The sequence below is a fragment of the Camelina sativa genome, chromosome 16, assembly GCF_030686135.1.
Source record: "Camelina sativa cultivar CO46 ecotype springtype chromosome 16, ASM3068613v1".
NCBI lineage: Eukaryota > Viridiplantae > Streptophyta > Magnoliopsida > Brassicales > Brassicaceae > Camelina > Camelina sativa.
Window position 1 is genome coordinate 725,095 of NC_141895.1, and position 15,077 is coordinate 740,171.

The 15,077-nt window shown below is 40.2% G+C and overlaps 2 protein-coding genes across 2 annotated transcripts; one reads left to right on the top strand and one right to left on the bottom strand.

Moving 5' to 3' along the window:
- The first annotated feature begins 22 nt into the window (after positions 1–22).
- On the top strand, positions 23–1,062 carry LOC104774570 (germin-like protein subfamily 2 member 4). The gene is made up of 2 exons (XM_087491798.1): positions 23–336; positions 429–1,062. The coding sequence occupies exons 1-2, from the start codon at positions 222–224 to the stop codon at positions 977–979; spliced, it is 666 nt and encodes a 221-aa protein (XP_087347924.1). The 5' UTR covers positions 23–221; the 3' UTR covers positions 980–1,062.
- LOC104753188 (uncharacterized) lies at positions 1,043–8,164 on the bottom strand. The gene is made up of 19 exons (XM_087491797.1): positions 7,429–8,164; positions 7,010–7,141; positions 6,848–6,919; positions 6,590–6,660; positions 6,409–6,508; positions 6,217–6,315; positions 5,948–6,074; positions 5,406–5,545; positions 5,261–5,320; positions 4,901–5,136; positions 4,229–4,658; positions 3,786–4,109; positions 3,075–3,680; positions 2,814–2,987; positions 2,481–2,714; positions 2,124–2,407; positions 1,768–2,043; positions 1,539–1,661; positions 1,043–1,425 (listed from the first exon to the last, which is right to left on the bottom strand). The coding sequence occupies exons 1-19, from the start codon at positions 7,579–7,581 to the stop codon at positions 1,293–1,295; spliced, it is 3,774 nt and encodes a 1,257-aa protein (XP_087347923.1). The 5' UTR covers positions 7,582–8,164; the 3' UTR covers positions 1,043–1,292.
- Positions 8,165–15,077: the final 6,913 nt, after the last annotated feature.

Sequence of the window (15,077 nt, forward strand, 5' to 3'; positions counted from 1 at the left end):
TACACTACATGTGTGTAAGAAAACGACATCACATCTCTCCAACTCTCTCAGTTTTGCTTTGCGTTTAAGTTAGTTTAGGTATGCATAATTTTCCCCCAACAAATTCAAATATATATATAACGATCCGATCGAAAACATAAACATATCATCAGAGTTGCAAATTGGAGCTTCAAAAATCTGATTTACTTGTTCTTCTACAGTAAGTAGTACATTATCAAATCATGAACTCGAGATGTTATAGCTTCTTCTTTGCTCTGTTATCATCTCTCACTGTGATTGCTCTTGCTTACGATCCTGATACGCTTCAAGATCTATGCGTTGCAGATCACACTTCAGGTATCTTCAATAATCAAACCTTGTGAATGACATAATACTATGAAAGTAATGTAAATGTCACTAATTATTTTGGATCATGTATGTGTATGTAGGGATCAAAGTGAATGGTTTCACGTGTAAACCGGAATCAAACATCACCGCCTCAGATTTTTTCTTCGCCGGGATCGGAAAACCCGCCGTCGTTAACAGCACAGCCTGGTCCGCCGTCACGGGAGCAAACGTAGAGAAGATCGCAGGGCTCAACACGCTCGGAGTCTCGCTCGCGCGTATAGACTACGCGCCTGGAGGTTTAAACCCGCCGCACACGCATCCACGCGCCACCGAAGTGATCTTCGTATTGGAAGGCGAGCTAGACGTCGGGTTCGTGACGACGGCGAACAAGCTATTCGCTAAGACGGTGAAGAAAGGAGAAGTTTTCGTATTCCCGAGAGGGTTGATTCATTACCAGAAGAACAACGACAAAGCCAAACCGGCGTCGGTGATCTCGGCGTTCAACAGTCAGTTACCGGGAACACAATCGATCGCCGCCACGCTGTTCACGGCCACTCCTACGATTCCGGATCACGTTTTAACGACGGCGTTTCAGATCGGGACTAAAGAAATCGAAAAGATCAAAACCAAGTTCGCTCCCAAAAAAGTCTAAAAATTTGTGTTAGTTATATATTTTTATTTTATTAATTGGTTTTAATAATTAATAAAGGAAAAAAATAAGAAGCTTTTTCATTAGAGTAAACCTAGCTGAATCAGCTGGAGGGTTTTAAAAGCAATCCATACGAAAGGAGCAAACCTATAAACAGAGATCTCTCTACAAAGCAAACACGGGGACATGGAGAGAAAGCTTTACAATTTTTTTATACACTAAAAGCTCTGTATAAAAACCAAACAACATAACTTTGCCTAGGTTATATATATTTTATATATGTATGTATGGACACTGAAACCCCAAAAAACACCTTTTATTTATCTATCCTGAGGTTATGACAGAGATGTCCAAGTTCCGGCCGTGACTTCATCCAATCCAAGAATTTCATTTCTTCAGGCGACGTGCAGTAGAGGTATGATCTGAATGTTATCAGGTAAAAGTAACGCCTGTACATCATATATAACAATCAGATTACTCGTTTGAATATGGAAAGAAATCGAAACTCAAGGTTTGGTTTCAATTGGTTAAAGACCGGATTGGAGTGAAAGTAACTACCAACCTTAAGGCTTTAACACCCATGTCCATGATGTACGAACGGTTTTCATCTTTTGTAATTGGAAGCTTGTTCAGTTCTTTACTGTAGTAAACGATGTCTTCTCTCAAATGTCCTGCACCAGCACACCTATAGAATGCCAAAACAAGAGAACGAAATCATGAGCCATGTAGTTAAAAGTGAAAGAAATTTGTCAAAAGAGATTGATTGATTGACTGATTCTATCGATACATACAATTCGACTATTCCATCTACGTCTGATTTGCTTTGCGGACCATGAGATAGCACTCTTATGAGACTCAGTATGTCACGGTAATCTCCCATACTCAATGCTTCTTCATCACAAGCCCATGAAGTCGAATTATCTTCTTCTAAGGTAGCAGAATTTGTGGTTAGTGTTGGTGTTGATATGAATTTCTGACCAGGTTGAAGTAGGAGACAAGTAATGGCCATTGCATACGAAACACCTCCAAAACCGGTGTGCGATACAAACAAGTAACTCCCAGCAGAACTGTGTTGAAAACGGCACCACAAGTTAAAACGGAAAAAGATTTGGTATGTATATAAAATTTGCAGATGATTGATACTTACTCGTCTTTACAGTACTGGATTGCGTCTACATCAGAAGCTAATGCGTCTTTTTCTCTGGTTAAAGGTATTCTTTGGTACGTTATGTTGAAATTTTCATCTTTCAGAGCAGCATATACTTCTGCAGGTGTCTTCACATTATCTGGTTGAATATTCTCCCAGTATCCAATAACCCGAGATTCATTTGATGCTGGGCTGTATTCTTCTCGATGCAATAGCATTCGACCTCCAGTCTCTCGAACTTCAGACAATATATCTTCTTTTAACCGTATTTCTATGCTTTCTACCTGCATTGAGGATACAAATCAATAAAACTGCTTTTGCAATTTGCATAATTTATTAGCTGCGTTTGAAACATACCACTGCACCCGTTATTCCAACATGCTTAAGGGTATCAACAGGTTTACTCAATTCTCTCAAGACAAAAGGAGTTCCATTGATGTAAACTACTGCTTCTTCTCTCAAGTCTGTTATTACTATCCTCTCTGTTGAAACCCCACCTTCTTCCTTTAGTTTGGTGCCTAAATAGGCGAGCATCTTTTTAGCGCCTGAAATTGTGGGAGTTGCCATGCTATAAACAGGGTATCTATCGACCTGAAATGAACGTTATGTCATGGTTAAGTATGATCATTTTTAAGGTTACCAGTAATCAGGAAACCACGGGTACAAACATCACATTTCCTTGAAGCCTACCTTGTATACATGAGGTGCACCGTTGATTTGCAAGCGACTTGAAGTTCTTTGGCCAGGAAAAAAGTACATTTTAAGAATAGAACCTTTTCCCAAGACAGAACCACTCCGTTCGTTGACAATTGACTCCATGACTGCATCTCCATGTTGCGATTCATGTTGTGCCCGCAGTTCCTCCTACATGAAAATATCTAAAGTTACAACACGCAAATAAATAAAAAATTATACAGTCTCCAAGCTTGAATAATGGGAAATTGGACTCACAGGAATGGTAAAAAATCGTCCAGGTCTTAGCCTTATGCTCCACTTCATTGCTTGCACCTCGGGCCTCTGATGCAACCAATTCTTGAACGTCACCTTAGATTCTCCTTCCACAAAGAATCCATCAAAAGCTTTGCTTCCTAAGTAGGCTGCAAAGGCAATCAAACGGAAGTATCTCTCCAAGTATTCAGCGCCACGTTTCAAGGCAGCACTCCTTACTCGTGGCTCAACATGTTGTTGGTTGAAAACCTTCCTGTACTGCAGAACAGCTTCACGAATATTTTGCAATGCAGAACATCTATCAATCACAGCATCTAACGCCTCACGGGATTCAACTCCATTATCGAATAACCTAGTAATTTTCCACAGCAAAAGGATGTCATCCATTCCAAATGCACGACCTTGTTCCTCCTCACTTCTTCGTCCTGAATTACGAGGTCTTTCTTCAGCGTTATTACTTCCACTTTCTTCACCACCACTTGAGGAATCTTCATCCACAATTTCATGGGTCAGAACATCATAAAGTACCTTGATAGGTCTCCCATAATTGATGCGGAGCTTCACTAGACATGCAATGACAGTTCCAGTTGTTGTTCTACCTCTCCCCATCTGTGAATGAAAAGGGAATTACTGTAAGTGGAACAGATAAGCTAAAGAGGATTACCAAACGTATCGAAATACACAAGCAGATTGGGATGAAGAAGAAAGCCCAACCTGGCAATTGAAGACAAAGGCAGTGTCTTTGGAAGCAGAAGCAATATTAGATGTCAACGTGTCAAAGTCTGAGCTTTTGGGCGCTTTACCATCAGTTATAGGTACGCGTGCATACTTAATAGGAAAACCATCAGCCTCTAAACATTTGTAGACCTCGAGGGGTGTTTGAACAGAATCAGTATCCACATTTTCCCATAAGTCAAAAATCTGTCCATCTTTAGTTTCATGAATGACCATTATTGCACCGTCGTATCGCTTAGCTTCTCTTAGAATATCCTCTTTTAGACGAGCCTCCATTCCTTCAACTCTATCTCGATCAATTCCCTACATAGACGTATTTATTCCAACCAATCCATAAGAGTTGACGATAAGTTGAGGCTAATCACACAAAGGTATTGCATCCAATAGTATCTGACATATACTTAAAACACACAGATAATTACCGTATATTCTAGCATGTTCTTATACGGTCTTTCAACTTCACGTAGAACGAATGGTTTCCCGTTGATATAGATAACAGGTTCTTCTCTCATATTGTGCCAGAAAACTGGCCGACCACCTCTAGAACTCCCAACCCTATCAATGACAGATCGAATACCATCTATAGTTGGATTAGCAACACCATATACTGGAAATCCTGGAACCTCCCTGAAATTCGGAGCTCCTTCCACCCTCTCTGGTAGATTTAAAATTTGACAGCCAGGACTATGATCGCTCTTTAGAACAGTTTGACTTCCCAGAACTGCCCCACTTCTAAGCGCAGCAACGACGCTCATCTCGTGAGGGCGCCCATCAGTAGATTCTGCAATCTTTGTCAAAGAAGGCTTCATAGCTGCATATCCAAGGGCACCCATCGGATCTCTTCTGAGCAACCTGGAAGAGGCAAATGAACTTACATAAGACATCTGAAGACACATGCATTCTGAAACACGAGTACCAGGCTAATTTTGGCATTCAAAGTCTAGTGTAAATAGGTAATGCAGGGAGCTACTTAGGAAAATTCTCTCAAATAAGTTGTTCTTCAACTGCTCCTATGGAAAACTGAGATACAACCAGATTTACAAGCAAACAGAATCATAACGAGTTACAAGCAAAAATAAACTGCTTGTCAGTACCTGCGAAGAATGCTATAGAGCTCTGGCCTAGCTCGCATCCAATCAGCAAAACTGACGTGGCCAAACGAACCAGATTGGAGGAAAGCACCCTCTGAATGAATATATACAGCAAAGCATATAAGGAAGTAATATCTCTCCAAGTACTCAACAAAAAATGAGAGTGCTGCCTCTCTCTTCTTTTCATCGGGTTGACGCAAAATACTACTGCGATAGGTTGCAATTGCCTCTCGTAAATTCTGTCAGTTAATTCATGGATAAACTTTAGACCTTTTACCCTAAGTGAAACCCCATAAGATAAAATACGGTTGCTTATACGTTAGAGTGTACTTAATTTAGGTATTAAAAACTTAACACAAATACCTGCATGGATGCACATTTGTCGATGACTTTATCAACTTGCCTTTTACCTTCTACACCACCCTAGAATCATGAAACCAATAAATTGTTAGAAGCAGCAGGACCATCAAGATAATCAGATGAAGACAAACGGAAAGGGACTAAATACCTCTAAGACTCTAATTAAACTTCTAACGACCGCATATTCCCCTCTACGAATTGCCTCCTCCGAATTCGGCAGGTTAACAGTAATATTTTCGCCAGCTTTAAAGATTCTCCCAAAAGAGTTGTTTCTTGGGAATCCTTGATCTTTATTCAACATTAAAAAGCAAAAAAAACAAAAAAAATGACAGGTTAATAGATACCATAATGAGCTGGCTTAAACACCAATCTGCCTGGACTAAACTATCTCTAAGCTATAATGTTTTCAAGAAATATGTGGTTCTTAGATATATACATAAGAACATGCTTGAGAAAGAGAGTTGAGAGATGATTATTTGGCTAATCGATCGTGTTTCATTTTTCTAAGAAAATAAACCACTTTTAGATGTGATACCCCAAAAGCGGGATAAAAGTAAACAATTCTACAATAAGGTATCCCCAATTCAGCTTCTTTTTCTGAATAACAATATAATTCACTGAAAGAGCATTCGTTATATTCTCTTCTCATATGCTTCTTCGCAAGTTGAGCGGTTGGACATGATGAAGTACCTGATGCTCCAGTACGTTTGAAATAGACCAGGGTTGCAATCACCATTCCAGTCGTAGTACGTCCACGTCCCATTTGACAATTGAAAATGATCTCCGTATTAATGTCAGCCTGAGATATCTTCCTAATCTGAAATCATACATGTGTATTAAGAAATGATTTGAGAGAAACATAGTAAGTGTAATATAGTGTTATGCTCCTAGCAAATACGAAATGGCAAGAGATAAGATCATTCAAGGTTGTCGACTTAGAGGAATGGCATAAGACTTACCAACAGATCAAAATCTGTTTCTTTTGGTGACTTTTCATCTGTTATAGGAACACGTTCATAGTCGACAAGGTATCCTTCAGCCTGCAGTTCCTCGTACACCTAGATCCAGAGTAGTGTATAAGCAAAAAGAATGATATGACCTGGAAATCCCACAAAAGGGTGTAAATATGAGGCTTCGTTCCAATGTCCTACCTCAAGCAGTGTCTTTAAAGAATCAGTAGAGACTGGCTCCCACTGGTCAACCATCTGACCATCTGGCAGTTCATCGGTGACAAGTATCTTATTCCCATATCTGTAAGGCAAATGATCAGATACACACCCAAAGCAAAAACAATTAAACAAATTTAGATCATTCAAGGGACCTAGTGGTTACCTCGATGCCTCCATGAGAATATCTTCTTTTAACCGTGCTTCCATTTGCTCTACCCTAACCCTGTTGATTCCCTGATCAGAAACATAAGCTAAAGGTCACAAATGAAAGGTTCCACAGATACACAAGTTTCTGATTTACTTTGTTAGTGGAGATAATTTGCAGCTACCCAACAAACAAATGTACAAAAGGCTATATTAATGTACAAGAAAAGTGTTTCCAAATGGAATTGAACCGTATATTAGGACAAAGCTTATGTACCGTGTATTCAAGATTGGTGAACGGTTTCTCCACATCACGTAGAACAAACGGTCGCCCATTTATGTAAACTACCTGCCAAATGATGTAGTAAATGACAAGTTAACAAGAAAGAATATTGAAGCAACAATAATGGCAGAAGCCTGGGGGGAAGATGGATTATACCGGTTCCTCCCTAAGACTAATCCAAAGAACTTTAACTTGTTTCCCGTCCTTGTGAGCTCCAATGTGCCTAAGAACATTTCGTATACCAACAGCGGTAGGGATTGCAACCCCATGTACACGTAGTGAATCAGCCTGTAACAAAGACCACAAAACCAACATCAGATAAGAAATTGAGATCACATATCTCAAAACCAGCTTTAGTAGGCAATGAGTTCTCGAGGTTTATAAGAAATCTGCATTCTGGAACACACAAGATCAAGTTCTAGAATACTATACAACCTAGCCGGAATCGAATGAAATGCCAACACATAGGACCTGTTTCTGTGATTCGATTTAGATTTTGATTCACAGATTCAGCTCACTTCATACATACAAATAAATGATTAATTAAAATTGGAGAATGGGAGGGAGAGAGAGACCTGACGGTAATTGGGAGCGCCTTCGATCTGAGGAGTCATACGCTTGTTCTGGCAACCTGGGAAATGGTCACTCTTAAGAATCGTCTTCTTCCCAAGTACCGATCCATCTCTCAGCTTCATCACCTGCTCTGGCTCCTTCGGTATCGACGACATCTCTCATCCAACAACAACAAAAACTCGTGGATTCGATCCCGTGTAATCCTCTCGACTTCTTCTTTTACACACACACTCTATAATACAATAAACTGTTGTTCGATTCCCGGTAAATAGACAAAAAAAAAGATCCTGCGCCAATGCGGATGGGAAGAAACGCTTGGAATATTCTTTGATTCGCTGACAACAAAAAGAAATCCACAAATTTTCCCCGACAGAAAGAGAGAGAGATGAAGGAAACGGATAAGGTCTGCGAGAGCGAGAGCGAGAGCGAGAAATGGAAACGAATCGGATTTTAAGAATAAACGCGGAGGATAATTCCAACCAACTTATTTAGTCTTTAGAACGGAGAGAATTATAACAAAGAAGAGACGAGCTCACACGCTAATTAGTAGTATGTACTTTCGATTTATATAGTCGTTATGTAAGATCTGATTATCTTCTATATATTGTTGATTAAAATACACAAAACAGAATTTATATAATTAAAACGATTCAGTTTTAGGAAAAGCAAAAAAAAAAAAAGCATAACGAGAGAACTATCTAGAAGCCTAGAGGGTTTTAAATAAGGAAATAGTAGTATAAATCCAAATGCTTCTTTTTTTTTTTTTTAAACGTATTTTCTTTGGGGATTCTATCCAATATCCATAACAGTATATACTATATACTACTTTTATTTGAAGTTAATTATTTTATATTTATCATGGTTCACCTTTTAAATTAATTTTTAAACATATATATATCCATATGAACCTAATGTATGTCATTTAACTTAATTTAATTAATTGTTACTGCTCTCTGGATCGGATAGATTCAATTTTATCCGGATTCAACACGTTTGTTTAAAGGCTTCAATTCAAGCCAACGATAAAAAGAGATAAGAAATAATAATTTGCTTACTTTTGTGTTGTTTATAAAGTTAACTTTTTACGTTATAACAAACAAAAAAAGAAAATATTTAAGTAACTTTACTTTAAACAAAAATATATAGAATAGTAATAAAGTAGCCTCCGAATAAGAAAGGAAACAAATTTTCGATTGGTCAGTAAATGAGTTGTGGGTCTTTGCGTCACACACAAACGTGAAAGGCGTGTCTTTTTCCTAAAATTGTTGTCTAATTATTTCCAATCCTGCGAAGATATTTATTTTCTCTAACGTGGATATTCATTCATTCATGAAACTTTCATTTATTTTCAAGACACCAGTTAATATTCCTATTTTATTTTCTAAAAATAATACTAATAATGTGGTTTAATTAATAGATATTGAGAATTTTTTAATCCTTGTTATCACTAATCGAGTTTTGAACATTTAGCATGTTAGTGTCCTGGGCGTGAGTCTGTGACCTATATATATATATATATATATGAACCATATTTATTAAAGATTTTTTTTAATTAGATTGTCGATTAGATTTATTAAAGATTACTAACATCATCTCTAAATTGAAATCTCTTTCTCCTTCGAACGTGAATATCTATCCACAAAAACAAAATTACTGATACGGATCCCTTCAAGTTATTACACAAAGAAACTTCAATTATACTGATAAGGATCTTTCGAAGATGGAATACTACACAACCGCGTGGTACCATTCAAAACGTATTGAGTATTGACAATGGATGTCAAAAGTATATACAAATGTACGTGATGTAGTATATCCTTAATGAATACATAACCATATCATTCGTAATTCATATATACATGCTCAACTATAATTTGACCAAGTACACTAAATCCATTGATATTGACAATATATAAAGTGGCAGGTCACACATATCCCTTATATATGCACAGGATTACGCAATATCAGGTATTGTTCAAGCCATATCTTCTATGTTAAGTATATATCTTGTAATACACACTTGCTGACCAAGTTTCAGCCTTGTATATATATTGTACATTGTCAGTCGTAATAGATTATCATTCTCCATTACCTTATATAGTATCAGAGCAAACGTTCCTAAACTAAATTTTCTTTTTCCGCAATCGACTTCTTTCTCTCTCTTACGCTTCTCCTTATTCATTTCTCCTTCTTGTTTCGATCATGTCTTCCACAGACACCAATATCCAAAACCCAGAAGTTGTTGCCACCACTTAAGTTGTGCCTATCACAACCGCATCGCTTCTCAACATCAACATGTCAAATGTGACCAAACTCACCACCTCCAACTACCTTATGTGGAGCCGCCAAGTTCAAACTCTTCTTGATGGCTATGATCTTGTCCCTTTTTTGGATCCAGCTACCGCCAAACCAGACTCCACCATCATCACAAATGGTGTCACCACTGCCAATCCTGCCTTCACCATATGGAAGCGTCAGGATAAGCTGATCTACATCACTCTCCTTGGAGCTATCTCCACCTCTGTTCAACCTCTTCTCTCTCGTGCCTCAACCGATGCTGACATCTGGACCACCCTGACCACCACCTACACCAACCTTAGCAGAGGCCATATTCGTCAACTCAAACAACAACTTGACGGTTGAAAGAAAGGCTCACGCAACATCGATGAGTACTTCCAAGGTCTTACAGTCAAATTTGACCAACTTGCACTCCTTGGAAAACCAGAGTCGCATGAAGATCAGATCGACTACATACTTGGTGGTCACCCTGAAGACTACAAGTCCATTGTTGACCAGACTGAAGCCCGTGACACTCCACCTACGCTCCCGGAGCTTCACGAAAAGCTTCTCAACCATGAGGTTAAGCTGCTTGCCTCTGCTCCTGCTGCTCCTCCCTCATTTCCGATCTCTGCAAACTTCACCAACCACCATAGACGTCCCTTTTCCAAGTTCAACAATCACCACCCCGTCCAGTCACAATCCACATGGCACAACTCACCGCAAAATGACAACCGCCGCTCTCCTCGTCCATACCTTGGTCGTTATCAGATCTGTGGCACACAAGGTCATTCTACCAAGCGATGTCCACAGTTCCAGTCTCCCTAGTCCCAGCGTCCCTTGCTTCCCACTCCACCATCTGCTTGGATGCCTCGTGCAAACCTTGTTCACACGTCCACCTCTAACCCGTGGATCATGGACTCTGACTCCGCCCACCACATCACATCTGATCTAGCAAACTTGTCCCTCCACCACCCATACAACGGTAGTGACGAGGTCCTCATTAACGATGGCACCGGTTTACCAATCGTCAATATGGGTTCCGCATCTCTCCCTTCTCCCACACGCTCCCTTTCGCTTACAAATATTCTTTATGTTCCTGATATTAAGAAAAATCTTATATCTGTATATCGTTTATACAACGCCAATAACGTTTGTGTTGAATTCTACCCTGCCTTCTTTCAGATAAGGAATCTCAGCTCGGGATCCGAATACTCCAAGGAAGGACTAAAAATGAACTCTACGAGTGGCCGATTACAACAGCAGGTGCAGCGTCGTACTTTGCCACTCCGACAGTCCGGTCGTCCGTCTCCGATTGGCACTCAAGACTTGGACACCCTTCTCTATCTATTCTTAAAAATGTTATTTCTAAATTTTCTTTACCGCTTTCAGATTCTGTTCAAAACCTTTGTCTTGCGTTGATTGCTTTTCAAATAAAAGTCATAAACTAACTTTCTCCGAAACGTCCATCTTCTCCACTCTCCCTTTGCAATACCTCTTTACCGACCTTTGGACCTCACCCATTACCTCTCTCGACTCCTTCAAACACTACCTCATAATAGTGGACCACTTCACTCGTTATACCTGCTTTTATCCCCTCAAACTAAAATCCCATGTCAAAGAAACCTTCATCAAATTCAAAGCACTTATTGAAAACCGGTTCCAAACCAAAATTGGAACCCTCTTTTCTGATAATGGCGGCGAATTTATCGCTCTTCGTGATTTCCTGTCCACTGCCGGAATCACTCACCTAACCACTCCCCCTCATACTCCTGAACACAACGGTCTCGCCGAGAGACGACACAAGCCACATTGTCGAAACGGGTCGCTGTCTTTTTCACAAAGCCAATATCCCAAACACTTACTGTTCTTATGCCTTTGCCACATCTGTCTACCTTATCAATCGACTTCCCACTCCCGTTCTTACACTCTCCTCTCCTTTTCACCGCTTATTTGTTACATTCCCAAACTATTCCAAACTTAAAAATTTTGGCTGCCTTTGTTTTCCCTGGCTCAGACCCTATCGCTCTCATAAACTTGAACCACGATCCACACCCTCTGTCTTCCTCGGCTACTCCTTAACCCAAAGTTCCTTCTTATGTCTTGAACCCACCATCAATCGACTATACGTTTCCCGCCATGTTCAATTCATAGAAAATCAATTCTCATTCCCTGCCCTCTCCGCGGTGCCCATCGTCTCTGAACCAGTCGCTGCTTGGACTCCCCATGTCTCGGCCGTACCGCTCACTATTGTGCCTCTCGTCGATGCCATTATGCCTTCTCCGGTCAACTCGAGCTCAGATCCCTCATCTACACCGGCGAACTCTGCTGGCGCTCCGTCTCCCGTCTCGTCCCCATCACCGGTTGTCCTAACTCCGGCTGCAACTCCTTCATCCTCCGATGTCTTGCCAATGTCTTCATCGACAAATCAAGATATCTCACCACAAAGAAGTGTCACAAATCGGCTCTCCTCTTCCAGCTCCTAAAGCCCATATACTTCCTCACATTCGTCAGGCCCATTACTGCCAAGCCCACCACCACACCCAAGTCTATCAACTTCCTCCACTCCGACCTCTCGCTCCGTGGAACCATCTGTGTCTCCCGATCCGGCGCCTCTTCCACTGCTGCAACCCGTCAATCATCTCCCTATGACCACACGCGCAAAGACAAGCATCATCAAACCCAATTCCAAGTATGCTCTTGCCATTTCTAAAGTCGATGTTGAACCACGCACTATACTTCAGGCATTGGCAGATGCCAAATGGCGAGATGCAGCATCCGACGAGTTTAATGCTCAACTACGCTACCGTACATGGTCCCTAGCCCTCCGGCTCCAGGTCAGAATCTCATTGACACCAAATGGCTGTTTTGACTCAAGTATTCACCTGATGGGTCTGTTCATCGCCACAAAGCCCGGATCGTTACCAAAGGATACAACCAACGTCTGGGAATCGATTACACTCAGATATTCAGCCCTGTCATCAAGGCAACTACCCTCTGCATTGTTCATCAGACCGTTGTGCACTATGATTGGCCGATCAAGCAGCTTGATGTTAACAATGCCTTTCTAAAAGGAACCTTAACAGAGGAGGTCTATGTTCGCCAACCAGAAGGATTCGTCGATCCCAACCAACCAAATCATGTTTGTCGCCTTCACAAGGCCCTCTATGGTCTGAAAGAGGCACCCCGGGCCTGGTACCAGGAACTGAAAATTTTTCTGTTGAGTGCAGGTTTCAAGAACTCATTGGCTGATGCATCACTATTCATTCTTCGCCGTGGAGCTGGGCTGGTCTATTTACTGGTCTACGTCGATGACATCATCGTCACCAGCAACAACAACACTCTACTGCACCAAACACTTCAGTCACTCGCAAACCGTTTTAGCATCAAAGATCCGGAAGACATTCACTATTTCCTTGAACTTGAGGCTACTCGGACGTCGCTACATACTCGATCTGCTCACGTGACACAACATGCTTTATGCCAAACATGTTGCCACTCCCATGGCCACGTCGCCGAAGCTATCACTCCACTCCGATTCAGCTCGAACGGACCCGACTGCTTACCGCACCGTTGTTGGTAGTTTACAATATCTCTCGTTCACACGGCATGACATCTCATTTGCTGTCAACCGCTTGTCTCAATTCATGCACCGACCGACAACAAATCACTGGCAAGCTGTCAAGCGGTTGCTTCGATACTTAGCCGGGACAACCGACGACGGGATTTTTCTCCATCGTCACAACATCGCATCCGTTCATGCATTCTTCGATGCAGATTGAGCTGCTGATCGAGACGACTACATCTCTACTCACGCTCACATTGTCTATATTGGTCACAATCTGGTATCCTGGTCATTCAAGAAGCAAAAAGGCATTGCCCGCTCCTCCACCGAAGCAGAATATCGTTTTGTGGCAAACACATCTGCAGAAATCCGTTGGATATGTTCCTTGCTAACAGAACTCGGCTACAACATCACGTCCCCTCCAGTCATATACTGCGACAATGTTGGTGCCACATATCTTTGTGCTAACCCTGTTTTTCACTCTCGCATGAAACACCTGGCCCTCGACTATCACTTCATCCGCAATCAGATAACCGCCGACAATCTCCTTGTCGCATACGTCTCCACAAAGGATCAATTAGCTGATGCATTGACAAAGCCTCTCGCACGTGCACCATTCCACCTGCTTACCTCCAAGATTGGTGTGTCAAAAGCCCCACCATCTTGAGGGGAGATGTAGAGGATCACCCAATATCATGTATTGTTCAATCCATATCTTCTAATTATGTTAAATATATATCCAGTGATAATAATTCACACTTGCTGACCAAGTCTCACCCTTATATATATATTGTATATTGTCAATCGTAATTGATTATCATTCTCTATTATTTTATAATATATATATATATTTATATGGTCTCCGAGACGACTCGTTTCACGCGTCCTGAGTTAAACACGATCGGATTCGTCGCTTTGTTCTATTTTTAATTTAAAAAAATGCTTCACACATGTTGTTAGATGACGATTTTCACGAATTCACGTACTAGTATACTTGATTGGTAAGAGTTTTAACAAGAACAAAAAAAACAAAAAAAAATTGGTAATAATAATAAATAAAGACGACAGCGCATTCAACACGGTCTAAGGAAATGATTTATTTTACTCTTCGGTCATTTATTAAAGAAGTTAACAACAACACAGTTGACAAGGGACATTCCAATAAGGTTTCGAATAATAGAGACGTGTCGTGCAAATGTAAAAGAAAATGCGGTGTCACTGTAGTAGTAACTAAAAGAATACTGTATATTTTCATTATCGTCGCACCGTGCTAAAAAAAGCAATTTTGTAACTTCTTTTATTGGTTCCCAGACGCATAATATTACATAAAGATTGAACTAAACTGATCGGTGTTGTTTATATTTATAAGAGTTACAACAATAATAGTAAAAGATTATAAAACTAATAATTTAGTTCAATTAAAAACATGTATATAGCATAGCTAGCTAGTAAATACAGTAGTATTTTACTATTGTACCCAAATGTCGCTATATAACATTATTATTATTTTCTGGCGCAGTAGTAGTAAATCTTTTAATAATATTAAAGAGAACATGTCAACAACTTAAGTGTGTATGACATATAGAACATGTTTAAATAATTGAAACCTGTCAGGTCACATCGAATTGATTGATTGTTTTAATTTCAAATGCGATTCTCGTGGACTTCAATATGTGGTTCACAAAGCTTTTTGTCTTTGTCCTCTTCTTCTTTTTTTTAAAATTTTAGTTTCTAGTTTAGTCATTAACAAAGTGTCAATCTAGTCATGTAGATCATTAACAAATTAAACCTGTGATCAAATGAAGAATC